The sequence below is a fragment of the Bipolaris oryzae genome (assembly GCF_000523455.1).
Source record: "Bipolaris oryzae ATCC 44560 unplaced genomic scaffold scaffold_255, whole genome shotgun sequence".
NCBI lineage: Eukaryota > Fungi > Ascomycota > Dothideomycetes > Pleosporales > Pleosporaceae > Bipolaris > Bipolaris oryzae.
Genome location: NW_006911531.1, coordinates 1 through 27,900, shown reverse-complemented (window position 1 = coordinate 27,900; position 27,900 = coordinate 1). Strand labels below are relative to the sequence as shown.

The 27,900-nt window shown below is 50.8% G+C and overlaps 11 protein-coding genes across 11 annotated transcripts; 5 read left to right on the top strand and 6 right to left on the bottom strand.

Moving 5' to 3' along the window:
• Positions 1–672: 672 nt before the first annotated feature.
• Positions 673–2,239, bottom strand: COCMIDRAFT_109065 (uncharacterized protein; the record flags this gene model as incomplete). Its single annotated transcript, XM_007694951.1, has 5 exons — positions 673–1,205; positions 1,262–1,603; positions 1,664–1,775; positions 1,831–1,901; positions 1,948–2,239. 5 exons carry the CDS (start codon positions 2,237–2,239, stop codon positions 673–675), a joined length of 1,350 nt encoding a protein of 449 aa, XP_007693141.1.
• A 2,112-nt stretch (positions 2,240–4,351) lies between these two features.
• On the bottom strand, positions 4,352–5,149 carry COCMIDRAFT_109051 (uncharacterized protein; the record flags this gene model as incomplete). Its single annotated transcript, XM_007694950.1, has 1 exon — positions 4,352–5,149. The coding sequence occupies one exon, from the start codon at positions 5,147–5,149 to the stop codon at positions 4,352–4,354; it is 798 nt and encodes a 265-aa protein (XP_007693140.1).
• A 659-nt stretch (positions 5,150–5,808) lies between these two features.
• On the bottom strand, positions 5,809–8,494 carry COCMIDRAFT_9764 (uncharacterized protein; the record flags this gene model as incomplete). Its single annotated transcript, XM_007694949.1, has 4 exons — positions 5,809–7,149; positions 7,199–8,138; positions 8,192–8,336; positions 8,392–8,494. 4 exons carry the CDS (start codon positions 8,492–8,494, stop codon positions 5,809–5,811), a joined length of 2,529 nt encoding a protein of 842 aa, XP_007693139.1.
• A 1,086-nt stretch (positions 8,495–9,580) lies between these two features.
• On the bottom strand, positions 9,581–11,113 carry COCMIDRAFT_9763 (uncharacterized protein; the record flags this gene model as incomplete). The annotated part of the gene is made up of 1 exon (XM_007694948.1): positions 9,581–11,113. The coding sequence occupies one exon, from the start codon at positions 11,111–11,113 to the stop codon at positions 9,581–9,583; it is 1,533 nt and encodes a 510-aa protein (XP_007693138.1).
• Positions 11,114–11,385: 272 nt separating this feature from the next.
• On the top strand, positions 11,386–13,817 carry COCMIDRAFT_109060 (uncharacterized protein; the record flags this gene model as incomplete). Its single annotated transcript, XM_007694947.1, has 8 exons — positions 11,386–11,668; positions 11,757–12,047; positions 12,112–12,131; positions 12,181–12,213; positions 12,283–12,588; positions 12,660–13,245; positions 13,306–13,634; positions 13,695–13,817. 8 exons carry the CDS (start codon positions 11,386–11,388, stop codon positions 13,815–13,817), a joined length of 1,971 nt encoding a protein of 656 aa, XP_007693137.1.
• A 285-nt stretch (positions 13,818–14,102) lies between these two features.
• COCMIDRAFT_109067 (uncharacterized protein) lies at positions 14,103–15,455 on the bottom strand (the record flags this gene model as incomplete). The annotated part of the gene is made up of 2 exons (XM_007694946.1): positions 14,103–14,726; positions 14,781–15,455. The coding sequence occupies 2 exons, from the start codon at positions 15,453–15,455 to the stop codon at positions 14,103–14,105; spliced, it is 1,299 nt and encodes a 432-aa protein (XP_007693136.1).
• Positions 15,456–15,876: 421 nt separating this feature from the next.
• On the top strand, positions 15,877–17,733 carry COCMIDRAFT_9760 (uncharacterized protein; the record flags this gene model as incomplete). Its single annotated transcript, XM_007694945.1, has 3 exons — positions 15,877–16,057; positions 16,113–17,549; positions 17,612–17,733. The coding sequence occupies 3 exons, from the start codon at positions 15,877–15,879 to the stop codon at positions 17,731–17,733; spliced, it is 1,740 nt and encodes a 579-aa protein (XP_007693135.1).
• Positions 17,734–18,129: 396 nt separating this feature from the next.
• COCMIDRAFT_41308 (uncharacterized protein) lies at positions 18,130–19,457 on the top strand (the record flags this gene model as incomplete). Its single annotated transcript, XM_007694944.1, has 3 exons — positions 18,130–18,651; positions 18,760–19,108; positions 19,198–19,457. The coding sequence occupies 3 exons, from the start codon at positions 18,130–18,132 to the stop codon at positions 19,455–19,457; spliced, it is 1,131 nt and encodes a 376-aa protein (XP_007693134.1).
• A 3,311-nt stretch (positions 19,458–22,768) lies between these two features.
• On the top strand, positions 22,769–23,649 carry COCMIDRAFT_47625 (uncharacterized protein; the record flags this gene model as incomplete). Its single annotated transcript, XM_007694943.1, has 5 exons — positions 22,769–22,804; positions 22,853–22,960; positions 23,006–23,087; positions 23,135–23,305; positions 23,369–23,649. Coding segments are annotated over 5 exons (678 nt in total), but the record flags the coding sequence as incomplete, so codon positions are not given.
• Positions 23,650–24,796: 1,147 nt separating this feature from the next.
• On the top strand, positions 24,797–25,575 carry COCMIDRAFT_109050 (uncharacterized protein; the record flags this gene model as incomplete). The annotated part of the gene is made up of 2 exons (XM_007694942.1): positions 24,797–25,185; positions 25,266–25,575. The coding sequence occupies 2 exons, from the start codon at positions 24,797–24,799 to the stop codon at positions 25,573–25,575; spliced, it is 699 nt and encodes a 232-aa protein (XP_007693132.1).
• Positions 25,576–25,943: 368 nt separating this feature from the next.
• Positions 25,944–26,535, bottom strand: COCMIDRAFT_109041 (uncharacterized protein; the record flags this gene model as incomplete). The annotated part of the gene is made up of 3 exons (XM_007694941.1): positions 25,944–25,997; positions 26,057–26,245; positions 26,314–26,535. The coding sequence occupies 3 exons, from the start codon at positions 26,533–26,535 to the stop codon at positions 25,944–25,946; spliced, it is 465 nt and encodes a 154-aa protein (XP_007693131.1).
• Positions 26,536–27,900: the final 1,365 nt, after the last annotated feature.

Genomic DNA, 27,900 nt, shown 5'->3' with positions numbered 1-27,900 from the left:
GGACGGGAGAAGGAAAAAAATTTACAAACCCCGCGTTAGTGAGGAGGAGGGGGAGGGATCGGCGGGGGATCGTAATATGAAGGTGGGTGGTATGGGAAGAGGAGGAGGAGGGGCTAAGGGAGAGGGGGAGGGTGACAGATGACAGTGCCAGTGACAGTGCCGTGCGAAGGGATCTGTGCTAGGGATTTGGGTGCGCGGGTGGCTTGGGTTTGGATTCTTGGTTCTTGGTTCTTGGGAAGGGGGAGTGGGGGTAGGGGGTGGACTAGGGTTCTGCGGTGTGAGGAGAGCTGTTTCACAAGAGATTGATTGGTTTGTAGATTTCTTTGATTTCTATGTGATTCTGGTAGTTGTACAGTGTGAGATTTGTGTCCAGAATCAAGTATTATATGTTGTACTTATGCACCCGTCCTTTCCAAAAAAAAATAATAATAATAATAATCCGAGTTGAATAGCTCAAAAGCTCGCCCCCGAGAATGTGTCTTGCATGCAATTGTCCTCCTCTACGAAATCCAACTATTAAAAAAGGTCCCCAGGATCCTCTGTATAGAAGTCGAAAAGATTCGTCAAATTTGATAAGTCATACGCCGTGTAGTGAGAAAAATGCAAAATGGTATCAGGCTCGAAAATAAAAAATGAATGTTGTACAAAAAGAAAGAGGATGTTGTTTTCAATTCAGGTAGCGCGGCCGGTTTCGATATCGCCGTCGCGGGACCGGACTCCGGGGTTTCCCATGCTGCCTGGTCGAAAAGCGGCACAGACGTTCCTGCAGCTCTCCGCCCATTCTATTCTATCTCGCCACGCTTGGTGGGACGGCGGCAGCTCAGTCAATGCCTTTGTGCTTTCGAAACTCTTGTGGCTGGTGTCGTCTCGCTCCTCGATGCTGATTTGGAGTTTGTGGTTGATGTGGATGCCTTCTAAGGGTATCTCCTCACTAGGGGTAGCGTCGCCCCCACGAATTTGGGATTTGTGTGATGAGAACTGTGAGTGTTTTGATGCGAATACGTTCGATGCCAATTTCGACGATACTTCAGGTGTTTTTCCGCGGCTGAGGTTTCCGGTGTATCCGTCGCGGGAGGTGTACTGTGTAAGATAGCGGTTGAAGAAGACCTTGAGGGAGGGGGCCGAGGCACAGATGACGGCTAGTTGTGCTTCTAGGTTTGTCCAGATCCAGCCGTAGTAGGCAATCCAGGTGATATCATAGGTGACTGCATTACAAACGTCAGATTTCTGAACCATACAGTCGAGCTAACAGTGGACTTACAGTAATACAATTTTGTGGCGTAGTATGTACGCATCAGGCCACAAAAGCACGTAATCAGTCCCATGCCGAAGATGCCACACAGTGCAAGCTTCTGACGCTTGCTGATCTGCAGGTTCCAGATCAAGAGGACAGGAAGCAGGCAGATGATGAAGTCCTGGACAGAGCTTATCGCTGCGCACGCTACAATAAGTGCCCCCTCATCGCGACACACCAACTCGTTCTGAATTCTCCACGCTATGTCGAAGTAACGCCAGAATCCCTCGATTGGTGTGCAGGTGAAGAGTATGGCAAAGGTAAACACGACGCCGTAGATGACACAGAATGCAATAGTAGCATATACCCCTGTTGCACATGAATTATCAGAGCGTGTTCTCATCACGAAATACAGTGGCTTCTACTTACAGTATACAAACTGATGCGTGAGACGTCCCGTGATGCGGCGATAGAAGCACAGAATCGAGACTTTGATCAGTGACGTGGAGATCATGTAGAGAAGTTCAATAGCGAGAGCAATCTGCAAAGTCAGCGATTGCAAAAAAAGAAGGGAAATGCAAAGCACACCGACATACCGCTCGTGAAGTGACCAAAGTCTCAGTTGTTTGATCCCAGCTATGCCACTGATAGCCATAGATTCGAATGCCTTTTCCTCGTCAGCCGACATCATTTCATGGAAACACAAGTCTTACCAAGTACGGTGGCTATCGTCAATCCAAACAGGGGAATCATAGCAGCGCTGATGAGAATATCGTCCAGTCCAGTATTCTTCGATATGGCGATTCGAGCCCACATGCGCGCAACGTAGACGAGAAACGTGACCCCCAGAAACACCAGTAGTATAACCGGTGCCGCCCATCCTCTTTCCTCAGGGTTAACGTAATTCGGTTTCGGCCAGTTCAACATGACCTCTGGCGGAGGGTGAAGTCCTCCACCACGTGCAACAAGGCCACCAACATGGGAACTTTGGCCGTAGACGTCCATGCTAAGGTGTATGCGGGGCTTGGATTGTCGGGACTCTGGCAGGCGGGGAAAAGAAGCGAAAGGGAAGTTCAAGCGTCGTTCGAAAGCCACAAGACAGGTGAAGGGCGGGAGTGAGCATGTTAGTATACGGCAGTCAGACCATGGCGCCGGTGTGGCCAATGACTCTCTAGCGTTATGTGGGGTTCACATCTACCGCACGCGCTAGTCCAAACGCAAGTGGATTGATCAACGGCATGTCGCGACACATTCCCTGTTCACTCGGAAACTTGATCCACGTGTTGCTGCGCATGCAGAGTTGGCCTGGCCGATTGTTTCCGTGAAGAGAATAGTTTTGGGAGAGGGGGAGGATGACAATTCCGGTGACCATTCTATGGTTCTCTGAAACTGGTAATAACGTACTGTGAATTGCTTGTAGGGGAAATAAAGTCAATATACCGCATTTATGGAATGCCCAAAAGATGCGGATGAAAATTGCATGAGAGCTAATGCTCAGGCGGGTGGATTTACAGGATCCACTTGGCCCATAGATACCTTGCTCTTAACGCTGACTGTATTCAAACGTTCTTTTCGTGGGCTTGAATGGGTTCATCGAGCAACCACACGTGGCATGCGAAACACGATGGCGTGTGGGCGTCGCCAGGCTGCAGATGGTCCAGGGTCCAAAACGCCCCAATGCGGCATATAATCAGGCAACATGCCTTTGTTTCTGACTACGCTGAGTAGGCTTGCCGACTTCGCAAGAGCTAGAACCACAAGGGCTAGCATGTTCTGGTGCTTTCACTACTGTGTATGCATGCTTGTCGATCTACAGCGGCTCATTGTCGAGCCATCATCTTAGGGATTGGTCATTGCAGTCCTTGGAACGGGCTTTACCCACAGGGCGAGCAGTGGCTTCTTCGCTTGAGTCCTCATGATTCACCAGCGTATCCATTCCGAATAGTTTGTGGTGTTATAGTCAATGGGGTTTTTTTTGTGGTTCAAGACACGGCTTCGATGTCACCCTGAGGACCCCTTCATGTTGTAACCGAGCCATGGGTACAGGACGCTTGTTCAGGGATATAGCTGACAGCACGTGACTGATAGACACGGCTGATGGGGCAACGTTAATCGTTGTGCTGTCTGTATAGAGTACACATCCTCGTATTCTCTGGTACCTACTCTACTGTGGTGGGTGGGTGTGGTGGTTGCCGAAGCGGCATACTACGCGAGTAGTACGTAAACTACTGAACAGGGCCTAGGCGAACAGAAACCTCGACGTCCATGTTTCGCCTTGAGATGGATCCACAAAAGGGTCGTGCCTGAGCCGCTAATAGCCAACATCATCGCGCAGGATTTGTCGGCAGCGCGCTGACAACCTGCTGGATAAAGTTACTGATGGTGGTCGGCAGCTCCCTGTCAAACCTTAATCCATCGCTACCCAACCACAGACGGCTGATGCGACTCTCGCCACGAGACATGCCGCTCAACTTCGGCGACAGACAACAATAGTTGGAAACAATGGAGAATATCGTTTGCAGATCTCGCGAAAAAAAGGGTGGCGTGCATGGTGTTGATGTCCCTACCCAGGAAAAATCAACCCGAACGCTTCACTAGGTTCGGTCATGATCGCGATCCTGCTTGCGCACAGATTCCTCAACGCTACCACCCCCCTGAATACTTGGTGTTGTATACCGATCTTCGACGGTTCGGCGAAGAGTTCACTTCGCCTCATGTCCGCTCTGGGCCTTAGCAAAGGATGTTAATGAGCATGGTGCTGGGCATGACGCCAGCGCTCACATCAGGAGAGTGCGGCTCAATGCCAAGCATTCCGAGGACGTTCCGCACTGTTTCCACCCGCCATCTCATTCTCCCAGCGTCCGGACAATGTCCCGCCAATGGCTTCCTGGTACATAGACGGACTCGATGCCCGTATTGCTCTTCACCGGTTTCATTTGATCCATGACTTCAGCCGTAGGGCGGGCGGCTGACATTGATGGCTCGGCCCCCACCGCGCGCCTGTCCCTTTTCCTGACACTGACGTTATGCTTTTCGCCCTGTATGCGCATATGGTGATCTTCGTCTTTGGCGGATCTGCTCGATCAACGACATTGGCAGTTCTCGACCCTTGAGAGCTTAGAGTAGACTGAAAGCTTCCATCGCCTTCCGTACCGCCTCTGTGGCCGCGCTTTCAGGAGGAAGGTTGACCCACGTCTCAACAGATTGGCTAGGATTTCCACCCATGGCGCCACCGACTGCTTGGTTCATATCAGCCCTTTTTTCCCTTTCTGCAGGAGCATGGCCGGTAGCAGAATCACGGAAATCCAACGTTCGAGGTGTTTGGTCCAAGCCGTTCTGCTTTGCTTTTCTTGCCGTTGCCGTGCCTGGCCGTTTGCGAGGCGTCACTGGCTCCTCTTTATGGCAGTCTTCCTCGACTACCCCGCCGAAACCATCCTGTCGCATAAATTCGTCAAAGAATTGGAGACGCGGCTCGTCAAACTTGGCGACCGCCTTACATGCGCGATAGCCTCTTCGGAGCATGGCTGCGATGTATTGCTCGGCAACACGGCGCACCTCCGACTCCTGACTCGATCCGGCACTCTCCACCGCCTCGTCATGATTCAGCTTCAAAGTAAGTCCTTGGAGAGCTACTTCGGCGCGCACCACGTCAATGAGGCAGGTTGGACAGACAAACGGGTAGCCTTGTACAGGGCGTGCGCAGAGCCCGCCACAGCTTGCAGTATACTCAGTCTGGATCCTGTGCCCACACTGCAGATCGTGGAATGTTGATGAAGAGTTGCATGGACTGTACATGTCCTGGAATTGTTGTTGGTCCTGTTGTTCCCAAGCTTGATGTTGTTGCTTCTCGGCTGCAGCGAGTCTCGCATGGAACGCCTCAATGGTAGCGCGAGCGCTGGCTGTTGTAGCTTGCATTGTTGATATTTACGAAGCTCGAGTGTTGCGATTTCGGGCAAGGTTGGAAGACGAGCGCGAGCTGGTTTTGAACATGAAAATCGGATGCGGGGCCATCGACTACTACTGTATCGTCGACTCCCGGCAACCCCATCTCGCTAGCATCACCGCGTAAGTATTGCCATCTGCACATCATTGTGCCATATCGGCCCGTCAGCCCCACGGCGTCCAGAAACACAGCCTGGCCGGAGTCTCGCAATACTTGCATAGTTGCAACATCATTTTGGGCAAGACGAATGGCAAGGTTGTACAGACCTCGGCAAGCCATTGCTGGGCCAACCATGGTGTATGCAGAGATCAACCTCCAGAGAACTTTTACAATATTCGATGCAATACCAGCATGTTTTCACCGGAAACCACCGAAACCTGCAAAACATCTCTTTCTGCCTAATGATTAAACGTATATTGAATATGCTAAAGCCAACGCAAGAACATAGGGTACCGTATGGTATACTATTCTAGAAAAGCGGACTTGACACCTGTGCCTCCCGGAGCGACGCCATTGAGCCCAAGCAAGAAGCCGCCTGTTATTACCAACGCAATACATGCTGAAAGTCAAGAAGGGGGTTGTGTATCACATTTTTCTGTTATGAGTGATGCAATGCGTGTACTATGTCAGTTCAGAGGTTGTGTGGCATCAGGTTTGGCATTGAAGGCCGCGCAATGGGAAGCCGTATAGGCTGCCCACGCTGTTCAAGATGACTGAGCCTGGATTGCAATGACTCCAGCTTCCTTCGTACCATCTCCACTTCCGAGACTGCTTCTACACCGGGGTTTTGAGGTCTTGGTGATGGCAAAGACAAGGGTGACACTGCGGTAGATGGCCCAGGTTGGGCTTGCGCGGCTGGATCTTTGGAGTGAGGAGAAGACGATGCAAGTTGTTCTTCCGAAGCATTAACCTTTGGTGAAAACCCGGACTGTGTGTGTTGTGTAGGGGACGGCATTTTCGCTTGGTTCGACTTCAAACTTGCACGAGAGCGCGGTTGTGAGCATACTTCTTCGCTCTTTTTGCCTCCATGTTCACGAGCATCTGATGGCGTGCCAGTCGACACCTTGACCTCCTTACTTCCGAGTTCCAAAACAAGGCTTGTTGTAGTGTCCTTCTGTGTGGTTACTGCCACTGACGCTGGGGACCCCTGCGCTGATGATGCAAGATTTTGCCTCAGCCGATCTAGTGTTTGAGCGAGAATGGCACAGTTCCTGCATGCAGACAAGCCGGTAGACTTGGGGTTTGTTCGAGGCAACGAAGAGATGCTAGAGGCATCACCCATATATATATGCTGCACCCCGGAATTATTATCGCCACAAACGGGTTGTACTTTCCTTGTCGTTGTTGTAGGCAATGACGTTGCTGGGTTTGAACTACGCTTCTTCCGCCATTGCTCAATCTTTTCCTCTGTAGTCATGGAGCGTCCAAAATTTGATAAGAGTGATGGTCCTGTCCAAGGCTCAAGTTCCACATTCTTATGTTTGAGGTCGGCTGGTAAGGTTGCAGATCGTGTAAGTGGTCTTTGTACAAGTTGCGGTATTTCCTTGGGGATTCCTGGTGCGCGTAAGAGTGGCGCTTCTACTTCTTTACATCTTCCCTGCGGGATTGCTACTGTTCGAACTAACGGACTTTTCACCTTTGACTTGCCCTGTCTGATAATTTCGAGCATCGCTTCGCCCTTGGGAGCAGTGGTTAGATTCTCATAGCCTCTCGCGGTTATCAGAATATCATCTTCGATGCGAACTCCGCCCACAGGTAAGTAACGTTTCAGTGCTTCAGTGTTGATGAATTTCGAATGGACCGGCGACGGGAGATAGAAGTGCTGCAAAGCGTAGGCCGAGAAGTAGATGCCAGGCTCGACAGTCACCACCATACCTTCCTCGAGATGGCTGCTCCGAGGATCTGCTGGCGCGCGACATGTTTCGGGATTATATACTGGACTGTGAAAGTTTTCTGGGTAGAGAGAAGGTGCCTATGGAGTATTAGCAGCTGCCCAAGCATGTTGCGCTTTTCCAACTAACCTGTTGAGTGACGAGTTTGCCTCTTCGGATGCTCATCAGATCTGCTTGGCTCGGGTCATGTACTTCTAAGCCGATGTGATGTCCCAACCCGTGTGGAAAGAAGGCTCTACTTGTGCCTGCTTTGTAGATTTCTTCTTTTGTTCCATTATGCAGGATTCCGAGCTGCAGCAGACCATCGATCGCAATTTGATGCGCCAAAATGTGCAGGTCTAGATATCTAACTCCAGGACCTAATCTTTCGATGCACGTGTCCTGCATGCGTTGAACCAGCTTGTAGACGTTTTTGGCTTCTTTGCTAGGCCAAGAAGCAGATAGAGGGAAAGAGCGCGTAATGTCGCTAGCATACAGCTCGTACTCACAGCCAGCATCTAAGCACATGAGTTGTCGACCGGCAAAGCTCTCATTGTTTGCATCATAATGCAGAGTACCTGCATTCGGTCCAGATGCGGCAATGGGGTCATAGGCTTGTTGTTTGGCCTGACGTGATATACACACATCCATGAAGAGGCCTTCGACTTGGGCTTCGTTGTTGAAGCTGAGGATGTTCTCAAGTACCTCTCGATGCGCCTGTGAGCTGATATCATTCGCTTTGCGGATGAGGCCGATCTCATGGCTGTCCTTGATCATGCGACACATGTTCATGGCTGGTTGAAGAGAATGAAAGTCGGTGCGAGGGACAAGATTATCGCAGCCTGGTACCCGCGAAGATGGATGCAAGACGTAAACGCCGGCGTGGCGATTGACGTGGGCCCACTCCTGAATGACATACTGTAGCTCGTCTGTGTAGAAGACTTGGTCAATGTCATATTTAGCGAGCGCTTCTGCTCGAGTGGAGCCACGGCCATTCCAGATGATGCGCGCAGGATTGATGCGTGGAATGAATAAAGTTAGGACATCGCGTTGGACGTCGTAAGCCATGTGGCAGTCAGGTTCATTACATCTTGCCACTATCAGCACGTGAATGAAACAGTCAGTGACTTGGGCGCAACGCACCCGCTCAAGTAGTAAAAGTATCGTCGCTGGCGAAAGGGAGCTGGCATGTCGCTATCTTCATTGTTCCTCGCCGGTTGGCCTGGAAGGTAGATCAAGCCATGCTCGATGCCCATCTTTTCTTGCACGCGCCGCGCATGCTGTTTGGCTGAACAATGTTGGTTAGCATGACGCGCAACAGGTCGAAAAGCTACAGTGTTTACCTGGGTACTTATCGAACGGCGTCTCGGCCTCGAGGTGCAGCCAGTAGTCTTGGTCCTCACACCTGAGGCGTTCGGCAAGATTGGTCGCGTCGAGAACTTGCATGGCTGCACCTTTTTCCGACCTGCAGAAACACTGCGAATGCAAAACTTGTCGCATCGGCGGAGGCGCGGTCGCTCTATTAGTGCTGTGTGAGCTGCTCACCGGTGAAGCCCCCGAAACCGTGCAGGCGCCAAGATCCGGTCAAGTAATCCGTGCAGCAGCACCGGTTTTTCTTTTGAGGTGCTCAAAACGATTCTAGTCCCACTGTGTTCGTCGGGATTGCACACCATGTGCTGATACTGTTTTTATGCCACCGAGGGGCCGCGAGTGAGGGGTGAAGGCAATGGCGAGCCCGACGATGAGACGTCGTCGGTGTCGAACCGTATTTCTCGTCATGTGCTCTTGTCCGACCCCGCCCCTGCAATTCCCCAGATGCATCGTGTGTGCGACATCGTGGCCTGGTGGTATTTGCAGCTCAGCTGGGCGCCGACATCATCTTAACAGCTATTGATAGGTGACACGAGGTGGATGACACCTGTTTCGGGTCCATTAGGTAGTTGGAGTGAAGGGATTGCCATTTGGCGGCCGAGAGGCTCTTCCATTGGTCAGCCTGTTGACCGGTGGCTGACCGCGGCTTTCCGTTGCATTCACAACATCGAACATCGCAAATTGGCACAAAATATGGGCAAAGCTGGAGAGTGCCGCTCGACTGTGTGACCTTTTCCCAGCAAAGTTGCCAGAGGGGCATGCTCACCGACAAGGTGCAGTGAGGGTCGAGTAGCGGCGACGAGGCGGTCAACATCCTTGTGTCTTATAAGGGCAACTTTTTATACCATGATTACCCCGCAAATCCTGGCTTGTTCACATCAGCTCCACGCGTTTCCCAAAAGCGCTGTGTGTGCAGAAACACAGCGATGAGCACCAATCCGCTCATTTCGTTCACTGTTCAAAGTGCCGTAGGAGGCGCATGAACACAGGACATCTTTCAAGCTAGTGTGCTTTTCGACAGCAATACACGCTACGAATATCGAGGTGAGATGTAAAGAGCCCGTAAGATCTCGTTATCATTTACGCTAAACTGAACAAGATTATGCTCGGACATGCTGTACATATGCAAACGCACCACCAAGGCCCTAACCACCAATCTTTTCACCATACAGCACCCGCATATGCGGCATTGTATTGTTCGTCAGTTTCAGATACATCACTATCATCATCATCATCACCATATTCTTCTTCTTCTTCTTCTTCTACGTCGTCGTCGTCTCCTTCCTCTTCATCATCCTCTTCCTCTTCCTCTTCCCCACCATCTATATCCTCATCGCCATCCGAATCATCGCCATTAGTGTGTGATAGTCCAGGCTGCCGGTCCACAAAGACTTGTTCCGCCAACTCTTCCCAAAACTTGTCCATTCCCTTTCCAGTGTGTTCTTTGACCTTAAGCGGCTTAGCGCCCTCCTTTTCCCTAAAGTCCACACGCGAATGGTCCTGCTGCAGCATACCGACTTTGAGGTGAGTGAGGTTGAGCTGGGGGATCCTCGAGACCTTATTAAAGAAGTCTCTCCAAAAGTTTGGCTGGTGACCCATGGGTATGTGGGTAAAGCTATGAATGTTCATTCTCCAGAGACTGAGAGCCTCTAACGTTGGCGCGAATTTGGCAATGAGTGAGATGAGAATATCAGCCCTGATGCTCTGCTGGCCTAGTTCAAGGGTTTTGAGGAATGGTAGAGCGATTGGGTCAGGGTGAAGGAATGAGACAGGCATCGCTGGGGGTGGTGGTGTGCTTAGCCACGATAGGAAGGCCTCGTTATTAGCGACCAAGTGCTTCTCAAAGTTCAACCGCAGATGTGTCAGGTTGGGCGTGTGTCTTAGGAAATGTCGAAGTGAACGGCCTGGATGCAGATCGGCTGAAGTGCCGTTGCTGTGGGTATGCAGAAGGCGTATAGCCAGGCTGACATTCAACAAAAGTGTGGTCATGTTGCGCAAGACCGGCTCGATTGTTAGTAGAAGGAAGTCTGGAAGAAAAAAAGCCGAATCGAGCAGTCCATGTTGGCGAAGTAGCACCTCGAATTGCGGAGGCTGTCGACTGGCTCTCCCCAGGGCATATAGCACACTGGAGAAGATGCGGGACACAAAGCGCGTCGTGATTTCGGGCGAGTATGACCCCCGATCTGCAAAGCTCAGCCGGACTCCTGTCTCACGGTATACTGTTGTAGCACCCCAGGATGACCAGCTCTTCCCATCGCGAGTCCGCTTATTAGAGTCGAAGTCGCGAATACCAACAGTTTGGAGGTTTTCCAGCCGCGAGAATGCCTCGGAGAGCATCTCGCGGTCTACGCCTGTACTCAACAAGGCCTTTTGCTCTTCGTAGCCTTGAATGTATTTAGCAGCCGCCTCTTCATCCCTAAAGCGCAGCGGTATTTCCTCGTAGACATTGGTGGCAATGATGACGTGGGTCAGCTTCTTGGAGAAGCTGGCGTGCTTGGAAATATCAACCAACGCCTGCAGGCTTGTATGCGTGAGCATAAACTGCTTCTTGGTGAAGAACTCTTGCGAGAACCATTCGTAGAGGGACTTTTCTGTTTGTTTGCAGACCAGTCGCAGGGCGCCGAGGTCTTCAGTCGGTAGAAGGGCTGAGATTGCAACGAGCAACTCGAGCGGTATTGTGAGAAGCGATGCCATTGTGGGGGATCAATGACTGGAATGGAGTCGGACTGGGCAGCGCCAGTGTGTGTCTTGCTTGGCCTTCTTATCATGTGGTAGCGCGTCGACGCCGCGCAGGCAGACATGGCGAGCTAGTCCATTTAGGGGCTGATGCCTAAGGGTGCTACCTTCGCGCGCGTCACTCGTCTGGTCGGACGCCTGATTGATTTCCCCAAAGGATTCAAATAAAGGCGCTCGTCGCTGCTGCTGCTGAAAACTACATCACATTTTCCAATCTTCAATTCGCACCAATGCCTCGTAAAGCTGCATCAAAGGCCGCCCCAAAGGCCGCACCACCGCTGGATGGATGCTCCGTCGCTACATCTGGCCGCTTCCCGGGAACATCACAATCCGCACTTCAGTCGCGTCTTACGTCACTGGGTGCTACGATTGCATCAAGTGTCACGGCAAACACGACCCATCTCATTGCAACTGAAAAGGACTATGAGAGCAACTCGACCAAGACCAAAGCTGCCGCTGCCCATGACGTGCCTGTAGTGACCATTGAATGGCTCGACGAATGCGAGTCCAAAGGTACGCTGCAACAACACTTTGGCAATGCTGTCTCATGAGACCTTTTCGAAAGAAGAAAATAAAGTGTTGAGGTTGACGTTTGGCGCAGGCTCTAAGGTAGATGAAACGCAGTACTTGCTGTCGTCTGGCGCTGCTCCTGCGCAGAGGAACGGTTCAAACAAACGGCCTGCCTCTACTACTCCTCCAGCACAATCTCAAGAAAAGAAACCCAAGATTAAGGAAGACGCCAAGGTAGGAGATGGCCAGAATGCAAAATCAAAGACAATTGCCATCTCCATAGACGAATATTGCCCTCTTGGAAACTATCAGGTCTACATTGACTCTAATGGCACTATATACGATGCATCGCTCAATCAAACCAACGCCAGTGCTAATAATAGTAAGCAATATGTCGAGACCAAATTTCTGTAATACATATTCTAACCCTGTATTCATCTGTGCAGACAAGTTTTACAAATGCCAGGTACGTTCCTTTGATTGTGAAAAGCCCTGGACTCGGCTGATAGACGTAGCTTCTTGTCAATGGATCAGACTATAAAACTTGGGTGAGCAGCACTGCCTCAAACTGGATTTTCTAAATGTGTTATGAACTAACCTCCTTCGCCAACCTTCAGACTCGCTGGGGCCGCGTTGGTGAGCGTGGGTCGAGCGCCGTGTTGGGCAGTGGCAGCTTATATGACGCCAAACGGGAATTTGAAAAGAAGTTCAAGGACAAGTCAGGTCTCAGATGGGAGGATCGCAGTGCAGAACCAAAGGCAAATAAATACGCATATGTGGAGCATTCGTACAACCCTGACTCGGATGATGAGGACGAGGACACAGGTGCGAATGCGGACGACGAAAACAAAGATGCTGTCAAGCCCGCCGAGTGCACGCTTGACAAGCCTACACAGGACCTTATGAAGCTCATCTTCAACCAGGTAAGCATGAGTGTTGTTTCGTTTGGTTACCAGATTACAGGCCATAAAGACCTAAAGCTCACACAAAGTAGGATTATTTCGATGCCACCATGTCTGCCCTCAATTACGACGCAAACAAACTACCACTGGGCAAGCTCAGCAAGGGAACAATTGCTCGTGGTTTCCAAGCCCTGAAGGAGCTGTCTGTGCTTCTAGACAACACCGATGCAGCATCGCGAGCAGAGGTAGAACGTCTGTCCAACCACTACTTTTCAGTGATCCCCCACGCCTTCGGCCGCAACCGTCCGCCAGTCATTCGAGACAACGACGCCCTTAAGAAAGAAATTGAGCTACTCGAGAGTCTGTCAGACATGAAGGAGACTGCCGCCATGCTCAAGAGCCAGCTGAAGGACGATAGCGGCATTCACAAGCTCGACAAGCAATTCCAGGGTCTCGGTATGGAAGAGATGACACCACTTGACCACAAGAGCCAGGAGTTTGTCGAAATCGACCAGTATCTCAATTGCTCAAGAGGACATACGCATTCAGTCAGTTACAATGTCCAAGATATCTTCCGCATCGAACGCAAGGGCGAATTCGAGCGGTTTGACAAGAGCAAGTTCTCCAAGATTTCAAGCAACCGTCGTCTCCTATGGCACGGTTCCCGTGTTACTAACTGTAAGTCCTCTTTAATTCCGTACATTCCGTAAACCAGCCACTGACCTAGTGCAACTACAGTTGGTGGAATCCTCAGCCAAGGTCTCCGCATCGCACCTCCCGAAGCCCCCGTATCAGGCTACATGTTCGGCAAAGGTATCTACCTCGCCGATATGTCTTCCAAGTCCGCAAACTACTGCGCCTCGTACAACTCGGGTGGCACTGCTTTGCTCCTCCTTTGCGAGGCTGAGTTGGGTAACCCGATGCACCAGCTCACCAATGCCTCGTACACTGCTGGTGAAGATGCGATCAAGAATGGCATGTATAGTACGTGGGGAATGGGCTCAACAGGCCCGAGTAAGTGGAAGGATGCAAGCTGCATCAATCCTGCGCTGAAGGGATGCTCAATGGTAAGTTTGACGCTTTTCTGCCCCTTTTTTTGATCCCCTGAAAACTGACGAGTTAAACAGCCCGATGTATCGACTCCGCCTGGCAAGACGAATGTGGCTGGAGCATACTTGATGTACAATGAGTACATTACGTATGATGTTGCGCAGGTGAAGCTGCGGTACTTGCTCCGTGTCCGCATGTAGACTTTTACCTCTGCATATTTTCCAACTCATATCTCATTTTACGCCATCGTTTTTCTGGTATGCAAAAGGCGTTGAGTGTGGAAAGGCGTTTCCGGTCAAAAAGGGGGTCATACTTCTTCCCTTTTAGTTAATGACGAATTGAAGCGATTAAAAATGGCATAAGTGTATTCGTTCAGTCACGTACGTGAATTTGGCTTTGGGGGGCCCGGTATAAACATAAAGCAAATCGTCAAACGCCCATGCGAAGCATCGTATCTCAAAAAATGTCACAACATACACAATCGTCTACTCGCGTCCGCCAACACGCCTCTCATAGTCATCAGCAAGTCGAGACGCATCCACGACCTCGACGCCTTTACCCAGACCCACCATATCAGTGACCTGCCACCACCTGACGGTATGCTCGTTCTCCTTGCCCTTGCGCAGCGGCCCCTCATCATCGGTATCGACGAGGCCGCCCAAGCCCGTGCCATCGCCACCAACAACGACAATCGTCTGGCCAACCCACTTCCTCACATCCTCGATATTCTGGCCATTGACGCCGCTCAGCGCATCAACCACGTACACGAGATCCGGGCTAATGTGGCGCAGCATGTGCACGAAGCCCGTCGTGGTGCTAAACGGCATAACCATTGCGGGGTCCTCGACGAGGCGCAGGGCCTGCGAGTGCAGCGTGTTCCAGAGCGCGGTATCGGAGTCGCGGGTGCTAGGGGCAGGCGTGTACACAATGGGGTCGATGGAGGAGAGTTCCTCGCCTGGGGTGCGCGCGGGCGTGCTGATGGCAGAGTAGGAGCCGCCGAGGGAGGAGTTTGCGCGGGATTGGGGGCGAGAGCGGAAGGTGGGGGAGTAGACGAGGACGAAGAGATTGATGCGGGAGAAGTCGGTGTCGGGGAGGTGGGAGAGGATGGTCTGTTTCGAGTTAGTGATTGGCATTAGGTACGAGAGGAGCGTGAGGAGGCTGACTGCAGTCTCTTCGCGGTAGGTGGCGGAGTCGTCGAAGTGGTTTTCTGAAAAGCTTTCTGCGCTGACGACGAGGACGACGGTTTTGCGCTTGCCCCAGTTCTTGTCTTCGATCTTGCGCATGCTGGCCGCGAAGCTCTTGGTTTGCGCGTCTACGGCGGCGGCGCTGTCACGACTCTGGGCTTCGACATTTCTCCTCAGGGCTGCCTCCTCGCTCCATCGTGAGTGGTCGCCAAAGGCCTCGTCCTTGTCCTCCTCGCGGATCGAGGCCAGGGCAGCGCCGGCAGCAGCGCCGGCAGCCGCCCAGCCGGCCGCCGTCTTCTTGCTCACGGTATCGAAGAACTGCTGGGGCGAGGGTGTGCGGCGGATGACTCCCTGAGCGCGGCCAAGCAGAGTGGCATCGTTGCTGTATGCTTCACCGCCCACGCCCCCGGGCCCCAGGTCACGGCCCATGGGCGCCCTGCCATTTCGCCTGTCGTGGGCACTATCTTCGCCGTAGCTCAGATCATCGTCTGAAGAGTAGTCTTGCCCGTCTTCGCGCGCGCTCCACACCCATGCCGCCAGGCCAGCTGTCGCGACAGTCACGGTCAGGATCAGAGGAACATAGAAGCCTAGGGCGCTGCGGTTGCGGGAGCTCGACTGGCGACGGTCGTAACGGTCGTAATTGAAAGACGACATTCTCTAGGTCATGTCGCTATGGAGAGTTTTGGTCTTCTGTTGTAGCTTGGATTCCTGCAGTTGTTGCTTTTTCTTTTAGGGGCGTGAGTTGTTTTGTTTCAAGCGTCAGCAGTGCAGAGCTTCCCTGTTGTTGTGGGTGGCTGGGGAAAACGCAAGGCTGATGCTTGACACATGCGTTAGCGGCCCGAGGCTGTTGTTACGAGTCATGTCGGCTTTTTGACGTAGCGGGGTGACTCTTACACACCCCCACTCCATTCCTCTGTACCTGCAGCAGAGGAGTCAGCAGACTGTCTACCTACACATACTCCGGGATATACAGGCCAAGGCGACTGTCTTCTTATCGATTGGGTCACTGCGAAAATTACTGGACCCCATACCCGGCCAGACCTACACCAAGACACACATCCAAAATTATTCGACAATGCCGCACGCGACGAGTCTTCCCCCACCGGGCTTCCAGGCTCTCATTCTCTGCGGTCCTGGAGCCTCATTTAGTACCTTCACATCCTCGCCGAAAGACATACCAAAGGCCCTGCTGCCCATCGCCAACCGGCCTATGGTCTGGTACCCGCTAGAATGGTGTTATCGTATGGGAGTAACAGGTAGATTGCTAGGGAAAAAAAGATGACGAAGTAGTATATGGCTGACAATACGCAGACATCACAGTCGTTACCCCGCCAGAGTCACTAGAAGCCATCGAGGCTGCCATGTCGCAAAATCCACATCTCACAACCCTCCCTTCACCGAAACCAGACATTCTTGCGCCTAAAGGCCTCTCGCACCAGACTAGTACCGGTGACCTCTTCCGACTACCAGAACTACAAAGCGCTATCAAGGGCGACTTCATCGTACTTCCTTGCGATCTCGTATGCGAGCTGGACGGCACATCGTTGGTGGACGCATGGATGATCGAACAGGGCGGATTTGCGGGCGCAAGCGGAGGATTAGATCACAACGGCGGCAAGATCGCCTATGGTGCTGGAGGAGAAAAACTAGGACGAAGAGGTGGAATGGGTGTATGGTATGAAACCAAGGGCGAGGGCAGCAGAAAGAAGGAAGAGACCGACTTCATTGCGACAACACCTTTGCCCAAGCCAATCGTCTCCGTACCCACCGACTCATTACGGCGCAACATCTCCAAACTTGTATACTCGGTTCCCACAGACACTCTCAACGATATTACTGAAGAACAAAAGACGTTTCCCCTTCGACATTCACTCATCAGAAAGCATGCTCGGATAAGGATGTTGACGACACACCGCGACGCGCACATTTATATCTTCCCCTACTGGGTTATGGAGATGATTCGTAAGAACGAAAAGTTTGAGAGCATAAGTGAGGAAGTTATGGGTTGGTGGGCAAAAGCAAGCTGGCAAGACGGACTGGGTGAGAAGCTGGGTCTGCGGCAGATATTGCAAGAAGAGAATGAAGAGTCGGATCACGGATCCCAGATGGTTGAGGAGGATATCGATGTTTCCAAGTTCAGCACCACATACTCTGGAAATAATGCAGAGAACGAAGAGAGCTCGACTACCGCGTTAGCGTCAAGAGTCACGAGATCCTCAAGCATACCCGACTCCGCAAAGTCACTCACAGCAAACTCGAAACTTACCGTCCCGCCGATTCTCGCATACGTTCAGCCTTCAGGTCCCAATGAGCCTCTTATCCGCCGTGTTGACGACTCCCACCTCCTGTTGACCATCTCCCTCCGCCTCGCCAAGCTGCCATCGATTGAGGAAGTTGGCAAAGAAGCTGCTTCACCATTTGCCCACCAGTCCAAGATTGCACACAAGGAATCCATCCCACGCAAATGTCGAGTAGAGGTAGAGAACTCGCTCCTCGCTGATAACGTCATTGTTGAGGAGAAGACCAATATCAAAGAGAGCGTCATTGGCTCCAACTGCAAAATTGGCGAGGGCGCAAGGTTGCTGAGATGTTTGTTAATGGACGGCGTCGAGGTCGGTCCAAATGTCCAGCTCACCGACTGTATCCTCGGTAGACGGTGCAAGATGGAAGGTGGAGATGCGAAGGACGGCGATAAGACTGTACTCAAGGACTGTGAAATACAGGATGGTCAGGTAATTGAATGGGGAAGTAAGTTGACCGCCTTTTTTCTCAACTACATTCGCAAGAGTGGAATGCTAACGAATGCGCAGCTGAGGCCAAGAACGAAAAGTTTATGCGCTTCGATGTGGGTGACGATGTGGGTAGCGAGGGCTTTGGTGGTGATGAAATGGATGGTGATGCGGGTGATGATGAGGGTATCCCATTGCGGTAAAGGATATGTCGGTTGTATAGTCGGTTGTATAAAAGAAGATCAAAAACACATGACGTTTATGAGCAAGTCGATTGTGGTATTCACGAAAGGTGACTGGAGAGACTGATCATCATACCCCACCAGTTGACGATACTGAACCTGCATTTATGATGGTTAATGAATCTGAAAGTCGCCAATCTACCAGCTTTGAGGGATAGCACAAAGTTTGACCGTAATCTAGCTCGTGCGTGTATGACTTTTCACTTTCACTCGAGTCCGGGCAGCCAAGGTCACATGCACCATTCCTCTCTCACTGTACTTACAGATCCATAGGCATCAGTGAGCCTTTGTTTGCCTTCCCCTTCTTAAATCATTGACCTAGAATTTTGTATCAATTCCAACTCATCAGACAGCATCATGAAGTTCAGCACCGCCATCAGCACAGCAACTTTCATCTTCCTCGTCACCGCCCGAGTAATCAAACCACCTTCAACATCCCCCGACGACTTCCAACTCACCACCGCCTTCTGGGACGACGACTACGCCTCGCCCAGCGAATGGACTACCTACACCACCAAAGGCGGCGCCCTCATGTGCGGCCTGACGGGCTCCGACGAAACCGCCGGCTCCCTCCTCCAAGACACACACAACCCGCCCTCAGCCGCCAGCCCCTTCACCAGCGACCTCAAGTCGGAGCTTCAAACCTGGCACTGGCGCAGCGTCAACCCTGCCTCTTTCAGCTGCAGCTTCTCTACCCACTGGAACTTCCCACATGCCATGCACTCGTTGGGTTTAAGCGGCACATCAGCCGCCCAGGGTGGCGATAATCACTGTTATAGAATCGAGCATTGGGACCCGGAGATGCAGGATGAGCGTGGAAATCAGGTACCTGCAATAAATCAATGGTATAGTGTTCCTGGGGTGGAGAGGCAGTATCGTGTAAGTTTTCCCCCCTCTCCTAAACAATCTTTCTCAAGAAAAAGAGAGAGAGAGAGATAGAGGGAAGAAAAAGTTTGGAATATGGGGAAGAGATTAATAAGGAGATAGGCGACGAAATCCCACTACGAATTCGCCATCAATACCATCGGCGGCGCCCTCTACGGCCTCTTCCTCGAAAGCCCCCAGTCCGCTGCCCGCACCCTCTGGTACGCGGGCAAGCGGTCCCCGAACCGCGAAGATCTACCCGCCTTACGTGCCTTCTCGGATATTCTCTGGGGATACTGGGTGCGCGACAACGCGCACGTGGGAAACGTACGGTTTTTCTTCATGATAGGGATTTCGAATGATGTTACGAATAGGCTTATTGCGAGTGCGTTACGGGATGCGGGGAAGACGTTGGTGGAGTGGCCCGGGGTGGAATTTGGGATGGGAACGGAGCAGGGCAAGGCATTGTTAGGTATGTGTTGTTTTTCTACTGTTTCTTACTAGGTTGAAGTTATTTGGGTGAAGGGGAGAGAGACAGTGTGTGCTAACGGGGGGAAACAGGATCACCCAACGGAGCAGCCTTTGCGTATTTTCTCATGCAGCATAAGGCGCACTTGGGGCAAAAGGCTATCACGAAGGTTACGGTTTTCCGGCCGGAGAACGATGACGATGTGGATTTTGTGGATGCATCCTTGTGCTTTCATGTTGCGGATTGGGGACAAGCGGTTGGAGAGGAGATGGAGAGACACATTGTGAGTAGGAATGTAGCGGGCGATGTTGCGAATAGGAGTTTGACTAGGGTGCATAAAATTCATTCCTAGGGGAAGGTAGGGCAGTGGATAGTGTAAGAGGTGGTTTCCAGTGTGATTACTGTGAGATAGTCCACGAATGACGTTTTCACTAACTTTGATCTTGATTGGCAGGCGAAGTGACGAGTTTGGGCATTCGTGCATTCTACTCCGTATAACCGTGGTCACTGGATACAGACCGGATACTTGAAAGCGGAAATGGGTCACTGTTAGATGTGCGGTGGGTGCCGTGATCAAAACTGGAGCAGGTGGGTATTCAGGCCCGTGCTGTGGCTGTCCCGCTGATTACAGAGCGGGTGCCTTGAGGCAAGCCTGAGTCACTGATATGTAGATCCTTAGTAAAGTTTAGAGCAGACAAGTAGCGTTTCCAGGCATGTGATGTTGATATCTCCTAGATATGGGCCGGGTGGTTGAAAACGGGATTCGGTCACCGATACTTGCATCGTGATCCGGGTTGAGGCGGGCGGGTACCTCGGCCTGTGGCTAAGCAGTCTTTTAAAGTGTTGATTACTAGTATCATGGTTCTAGACGCGCAGCGCTTGTTGACAATTTCCACCTTGGATGGAGGATCCAAGTGGCGTGCAATACGAAATTACGCAATGCTGCATCAACCGTATTTCTGAAAATTCTCGAGGGAACCGGTGGCCCGATATCAGGCGTCCAAAGCCGTAGGTTCGTCTCGTGTCAACTCGATGTCTTTTGTTCTGCTCCCTTTCAGCGAGCATCTCGGAGGCTTCGGGAGGTTGGTATGTGGAGCACCATGGAAAGAAGGATGCAAGCCAAGTTGTCGTCGGACAGTTCTTGCACGTGTCCTCGTTGCCCAGTTCATGCCTAGGTCATGCCTACTGCATTTCACACCTGAAGTGACCCCTACATCCTCTCTACGCCTTCTTCTTTCTGCATGACTAGCTAGGCGCAACTGTGACCAGTTTTCCGATCTGCGTTTTGTATCCCGGTTTAGAACCAAATACGGACGTAACCGTTGATTAACCCTTGGCGGAACCCCACTATTCGGCCAAATTACTGTAAACTGTGAATTTTGGTTGGACCAAGGCAGTAAGTAGGATTCAACTAGGAAATGTCTGAAAAGCCCGGTGTTTGAGACGATCAACTGGTATCCGGATTTGGGTGGGAGATGGTGTAGCGCGAACGATTAGCTTTTTGAGGCTCAAGTTTACCGTGTAATATACGTCGTCATGTAAGCAAGATTGGCAAGTAGTTCCCGTAAAGCTGAAACTCTTGTGGCTGACGTTTCATAGAGTCTGATTAGCCTGGAAGCTCCGTCGCGTTTGTTTCGTGACGAAGGACCTGGTCGTCGTGGGTGACCGCGACTTCCTTGTAACATCAAGTTTAGTATGGCTACTGCCAAGGCAATCGCAGCAAGTAGGGCAAACTTCGGTCCTTGGTTGAACAGTCCCTGGTTGAACGGTCCCACAGCAAAAGTGGTGTGAGTTTTACTCCAGGGCCCTGGTTGCCTTGTAGTTAGGGGTGCGTGGTGTTGAATCGAATAGGTGTGGTAGCTAATACCGCAGTTTGTATGTAAAAAATTCGCATTAGTGCTGGCAAAAGGTCTTATCAGTAATAGGTACATCCTAGAGGGTCACTTGGCGACTTCGTCAGCCACAGGACCGAGGCCGTGGATTCCAGACCCGAGAATGAGGGCTGGACAAAGGACGGTGGATGAGACGAGTTTGCGGGGTAGTAAGGACAGAATAGTTCAGTCTCCGCTATTCCCGGTGTGTGATTAACACGTTTTGCGAGGCTCAAAAACGTTAAGACCCCCTGTTCCTGTTGTCTCGGGACGATCTTATCAACGGTGTTATGGTGATCAAACCAATCAGGAGTAGGACAAGGAATCACGTTCGAGGTCACTTGACTCGCGGTTTTGGGTCTGGCCGAATACCACGTCTGTCGCAATACATTCCTTTACGGAACGAGTGAACGGTGTGCGTGATTGCACGATTGCGCAGTCCCGGGGCATACTGAAGTTATCTTATCTCTTTTCTTTACAGCAGACACAATGTGTAGTGCAATAGTGCGCAACTCAGAAAAGAGATTGACTTTTCCAAGTCCCATTCAAAATTGGGTTGGTGTACTTACAATGATACATGAGGACCGCAATTAGCAATCACCAAACTGAGCTTTTGCGCCATTCCGAATTCCGAGGCTGTGCACCCTAAACTTTCCTATTCTATGCAAGTATCCCTGTTTCGTGTTGACACCACCCTTACAGTAGCGTGGTGGCAAGCATTGCAGACCGAACAACCCCTTCCTTGGTAGTTCCTCAACAACGTCCCGGAAATATCTAAGGCCAAAATCAAGGTTTGATTGGGTTGGTTTCTTCAAGCCTTGCGAGAGCTGCTAAAACGTTCCTCTAACACTAGATCCTTCACACACGTGGATTTACTATCACCAGTTAGATTACGCCCGTAATTTCGGGTCTGGGGTTACTATGCCAAAACCGTTGGGAACTGGCGTGTGTAGGAGCGGCTGTACCCGGTCGAGGGATGCATGCTTCGTATTTTGTGCAGTATCTTCGCCGTCTTGTGGTCAAGCTGGTATGGTCATGTCACATATCTTGACGAAGAGTCTGCAAGACCTTGTTTCATTGGGGAAGTCTGTTCACCCCTTCCTATGTCTTTCGCTGTAGAAGTGACGGAAGTGTGTGTAATTACGAATACTCTCCATAAATTCGCATTTTGCAATGGCTACTGCATTCACCATGGGTTGTATGGGTGGCGACGATACACTCTCTGAATCTAATCCAGGATTTCACCGAAGCCTCCGAGGTGGTGTTCTTGGCACCTCTGACATGAGGCCATAGAATTGCGCTAACATCCCCGTACTAATTCAACATGTGGGTCGCATGCGCCAATGGTTGCGGCGATTGTTGTGTTTCTAATGCATGTCCCTCCGTCTTCACCATGGCGTTCACTGTAAACTAGTTGTATCAAAACCTGAATTATGTGGACTCCCGTGTGCCAGAGATAATCGCGGGTAGGGATGATCGGATGTGGCTGGAACAGCCGCTGGATATAACTTGGGATCCTGCCTTAATGCCCCAGTGGGATAGAGTCCTATTTGTGAACGTGATAAACGTTGCATTTCCATACATCGATGAAAAGCATTGAGCGTCATGGATGAGTCGATGCATCCTTCACGCAACGAGCGTCAGCGGCGACTTATGTTGATATGTGTCTCCGCAGTTACGACAGGTCTTGGAGGTATGTGCAAGCCATAAATTGTATCGGAATAACCACTCACAATTTGCAGTATCATGTGTCGTTCTGCGTGTATACACGCGCAAATTTATTATTCGAAGTATGGGCCTAGAAGACTGGACCATGATTGTGGCCACTGTATGTTGCTTAGAAAGCCATCATAAGAAGCTGCCTAATACGTACTAGTTACTCACCTTGGTACACCTTTCTGAAGCCTTAGTTGGCGCGCTGGAGTTCAACATGGGTTTCAAGGCGTCGAAAATGTCTCTGAAACAGGTAGGCAGCAACATCAAGGTATGCTCATCTCAGTTCTTAATCGAACCAGGCTAATACATACAGCTCATTGTCGCCATGCTCGTTGGTTACTGTGCAATTGTGACCTTGATCAAGATCTCAATACTCTTGGTCTACCGCAGATTAGGTTGGTATAGCCGGCAACATACATCCAACCAAGCTGACAAGTCGTAGCCTACAACAAACGGTTTGAAGATTTTTGCAAGCGAACCATTGTTGTTCTTGCCACATACCAAGTCATTTTCACGATTGTGGCAGCTGCCCAATGTGTACCGTTGCACAAGCTTTGGGACTTCACCAACTCTGTCCCAGGCTTCTGCATCAACATTAATGCTTTCTATCATGGTATGACTCTATTCTTCAAATTACAGTCAAGTTTTTGTTGGTCTTGTTACTAAAAGGCTACAGCGTCGTCTTCTTTCCATATACTAATCGACATATGGATCCTCACTCTGCCTATCCAACTCATCCGGCGCATACCCCGCAAACCACGCGAAAAACTCGCATTATACATTAATCTCGGGCTTGGAGTTGTTAGTATGACAGCATCCATCACCAGGTTCCGATTTCTCTACGTCTTCACCACTTCGAACGACCCTATTTACGGCTTCGTCCCTGTCAATACATGGTCCATGGTCGAAGTCAACGTCGGCATCTTGTGTGCAACCCTACCGATATTGAGGCCTCTTGCGATCAAAGTGAGGCACTATAGCAATAATAGCTCGCTCAATTTGTTCAGAAGCAATAGCGCGCTCAGTAACCGGCTCAGGACCAGTAGCTCGCTTAGTGGGCGTGGGACTAGCAGGACAACTGTTACAATTGGGCGTGGAGATGGTAAGTCTCCGTCCATAAATACAGGCTTAAGCACGCCAGTTTCTCTACGTCCTCTGAGCCCAGAGGGTGTCAGAAATATCTTACATAACGAAGGATGGAGAGTGAACAATCAGTCGCCGCCACCAGTGCCGCCAAAGGACGCTGTGTTTGACTGGCGGCGTGGTGAAGTGCCCCAACGTCCAGCCGTGGTTCACATGAACTATAGAAATCCGAGGGATATCATTTTTGAAGAGGACGACAAATATTTCAAAATATAAATACGATGTTACGATTAATCTTGCTGCCCAGCGCCTCACGTGATTTCTATGCCTATTTAAGCACGATGAGCCTGTAACTACCATTTCTGGCTCAAGTATCTGCTATTTGTTTCGGAAGAAGAAGTGCAAAGATTAAACTAAAGATCGCGACACCGTCAAGGTAACAATTACGCACTCACTGTTGACTCCAAGACTGCGCGCAAACGAAAACTTCAATACGTCACAGCGTCCTGAACAAGACGCAGTATGATCACATCCCGATCATCTCATATTTTTAGCTAGCGATACTTTCTTCCTGTGTGAAGTTGTGATAGTTTTGCAACAAGCCGCGCGCTCCGGCCCCCAGACAACGAGCCTAGGGGACCCGAGTACCGCCACAAGCAGCGCTACACCTAATCGGTGCACTAACATAGCTTCATCCCAAGTGTTGATTGGGTCATGACCTCAATATGCGACATCCTGCAGCGCTATTAAGCCTCATGTTTGCTTTACTCTGTTCCGTGGTACAACCGATTGGGCGATGAGAGGAGCAGAGTTGCTGTATCATGTACGTCCGCGCGGCGTCCTCGTGGCTATGCCTTAAGGAATCGCTGTTGCCTAGGGGATTGCCTCAGTCTTATACATGCCCAAAAGAACGCCTCTACTTCTCTACACTCTTCGTCTAAAATCCATACTTATCCTAAAAAGTCGACCCCAAGCCCAACCTTTGTAAATCATCAAAAGCCCAGCCTTGGGAATCAACATCATGTCTCCCATCCAGAGCAAGCTCGCCACCTACGAACTCCCCCTTCGTGTAGCGACTCTTCTCACAACCGCCCTTGCACTACCCCTTCTCATCGCCACAACAATCGTATCGCTTCACAGTTACTCCTGGTACTACCACCGTCCCGTGACAGCCTTTTGCTTCGGATTCATCCCGCTCGCCCTCACCGCTTTTGCATCAGCCAGAAGCCTCATACACCAAAGGAGACATGGACGTATGCCACAAGAAAGCTTCAAGCTCGTCGATGGCGTGGCAAGCATTGCGTACTTGAGTATCCTGACTGCTATTTGGGCAGTTGAAATTGGAAAATTGGAAAGGCCGGGATTTGGGCTCTTGGCTGGGTACACAACTGCGCCTATGATTGTCAATATGTAAGCTTTCTTTCCTTTTATGTTGAATACGAGCGAAAGGTTCAAGTGAATTGCAAGTGGCTGATTGTTCAAAAAAAAAGGTTCGTACACGGTTACATCTTCGCCTGTAATGTGCGATCAGTGGTCGCGCTTTTTGCGGCTCCACAAGTACATGAGTGCCCCAACTGCCATAGCAGCTTCACCACTCGCACACCACAGGTTCAGGAGACAAAGCAGAGTGGAGAGGGGTATAGTTTGTTGCGCGGTGAAGACTATCTCGATGTGGATGGTGATGCTGAGCACTACACCGATGGTAGCTCTGGCTCTACGGATGCGCAGATGCTACAGCCTGAGAGTGAGTCCAAGGACAAGAGCAAGGACGAGAGCAAGAAGGCCATTATCGATGTCTGAGCTTTCGGCTGTGGCCGGATTATCGGACGGTTTATTCTCAGTGAATACTAGTACTCGTACGGCTTTTCGAAATAAAGTTTCGGGGCGCTGTTCGAGAGTAGTAGGTAAGAAATGTTGTGTGATGGAATCAGCTGTCAACATAAGACTGAATGGGTTGCTTGCCAGACACAAGCTCAGTCTTGGAAAGTTGATGGGCAGTCTGAGAGGTTATGACGAAGGTGAATGAGAAAGATGGAACCGTATCGTGCGTTATAATTGACATGTACAAAAAGATATCGTATATACATCCCCATCCTCACCCATCCACTGGAACTCCCACGCCCAAGGTATCCTCTATAAACAAAGCCATATACTACATGCCATCACGCTTAATAGACAGCCTTGCAGCCTTTGGTTTCAGGAAAGGTCTCGTTTTGATCCCACTGTATAACTTTGTTAGCCCTCATCTCTCATCACCCATCGCGCACCGTTTACAACTTACGTGCTCAACAATACATCCACCTTCCCACCTAAATCGATCTACAATACCGCCAAGCGAAGAGTTGTATTCAACCCAGCTCATGGGTGAGATGAACGTATTGCGTTTGCCGGTTATGTTGGCTGTGCTCCAGACCGGGGAGAGAAGTTCCCATGCGGCGGCGGAGCCATTTGCTACTGATGGGTTATGGTTCTGTTGTCGGTCAAGTCAGTCAAACTACGACTCTCTTGGGTTGAAGATGGAGAACTAGGACAACGTACAATATAATCGACTGCGATAAACGAAAACGCCTTGCTGATATCCGGCTTGTAGATGAAGGCTTGCGCAAACTGCTCAGACCGCGCTTTCGTCTCCTGCACTGTGACCTTGCTATCACGCACACACGGTGCGGGCTTAACGGGAGCAGCCTGACGGGCCTCTAGTGTGGGAGCTGCAAGGGCAAGTGGAGCAACGAGTGCTGAGACGAAAAGTGAAACGCGCATCTTGAAAATCCTAGTCGATGGAGTGTTCGAAAATCCTAGTCGTTTGGAATGTTTATGAAAACCGATGATTTGTTTTTTGTGAGTATCCAGGTAGAGATGCACACAAGGGAAATCAAAATCTTATATCTCAACCGGCCTACTTACTTATCTCACTTCTCGCACAGCCCTAGCTTAGCCTGTTGCTGATTATTACTCTACAACACGTACATACGTACGTGCTCAAACCACGCCTCTTCTCCCAAATGAGAGTGAGAGAGCAGCGCCAGGGAACACCCCTCACCGCCCGTCCCTGCATCTGACATACGCGAGGGTCCCGCCGGCTTTATTCCGGAGCCCATCTCACCTACGATTCGCTGGCTCGTCATCTTTACGCGGCGAGCAGAAACAAATGGCTTGTACCTGCTAATCTCGTCCCATAAGTGTTTACGCGGGGCATTTTACACTTACCGAAACTTAGGGGCGCAGCCTGAGGCTAGGATTGAAACACACCAGTAAGATCAGCATCGCATGTTTCCGTACTTAGGTATTGGTGTGTCTATACGCTGAAGTCTGTGGTGGCTCAGCAGGCGAGTGACGTACCTTTTCCAAGTACACACACATATGTGTGCACGAACTTGGACTTATTTCGGACCAGCGCTGTCTTTACCCGTCTGATAACGAACCCAATCTGGGCATATACACACAATTCTGGGCTATGTCTGGGAATCGGAGTATGGAAACGGCAAATCGTTTGTTCGGTAAGCGGGCTCGGTAAGTGTATACGTGCGTTCTGGCGGCCATGCAAAAAAAACGGGCGCTAGCGAGTGAAGCACTGACAATCATTCTTGGGGGACTAAAACTGCCGGATGAAAAAAACTGACGCATGTATAAACCGTGGCGATTGCGCAGTAAATCCTATACTACATACTTCCTATACATTGTATACATATAAATAAATAAAATTCTATTCCACAAAAAAAAACCTCTAAACACTTGCAAAATCTGCAGTACATTTCAGAGCGATTTGTGCTCATGTCAAACATCCCCCCTCCACCCGCCCCCCCGAGAATGTAGCAGTGCAGTCTTATAACCTCCCTTCTATAGCCTCCCTCCCTTATTAAACCCTCTAACACCACCCCCAAACCAACCCCAAAAAAAACCCAACCAGACAAACATCCCCTTGAACACCCCCGAAACAAACCCCCTCCCTCGGAGCCATAACGCCGACGTATCTCCCTCCACCCTCAGTTACAAGAAAAAAAACCCCCAGACAAGTGGTACAGAGATACAAGCAATCCGCCAAGTCTATATAACCCCATCTTTATCCAAACCACGCCCCCCCTTCCTCCGGCACTTGTTCCTCTCCCCTCCGCCCTCCGCCCGCCC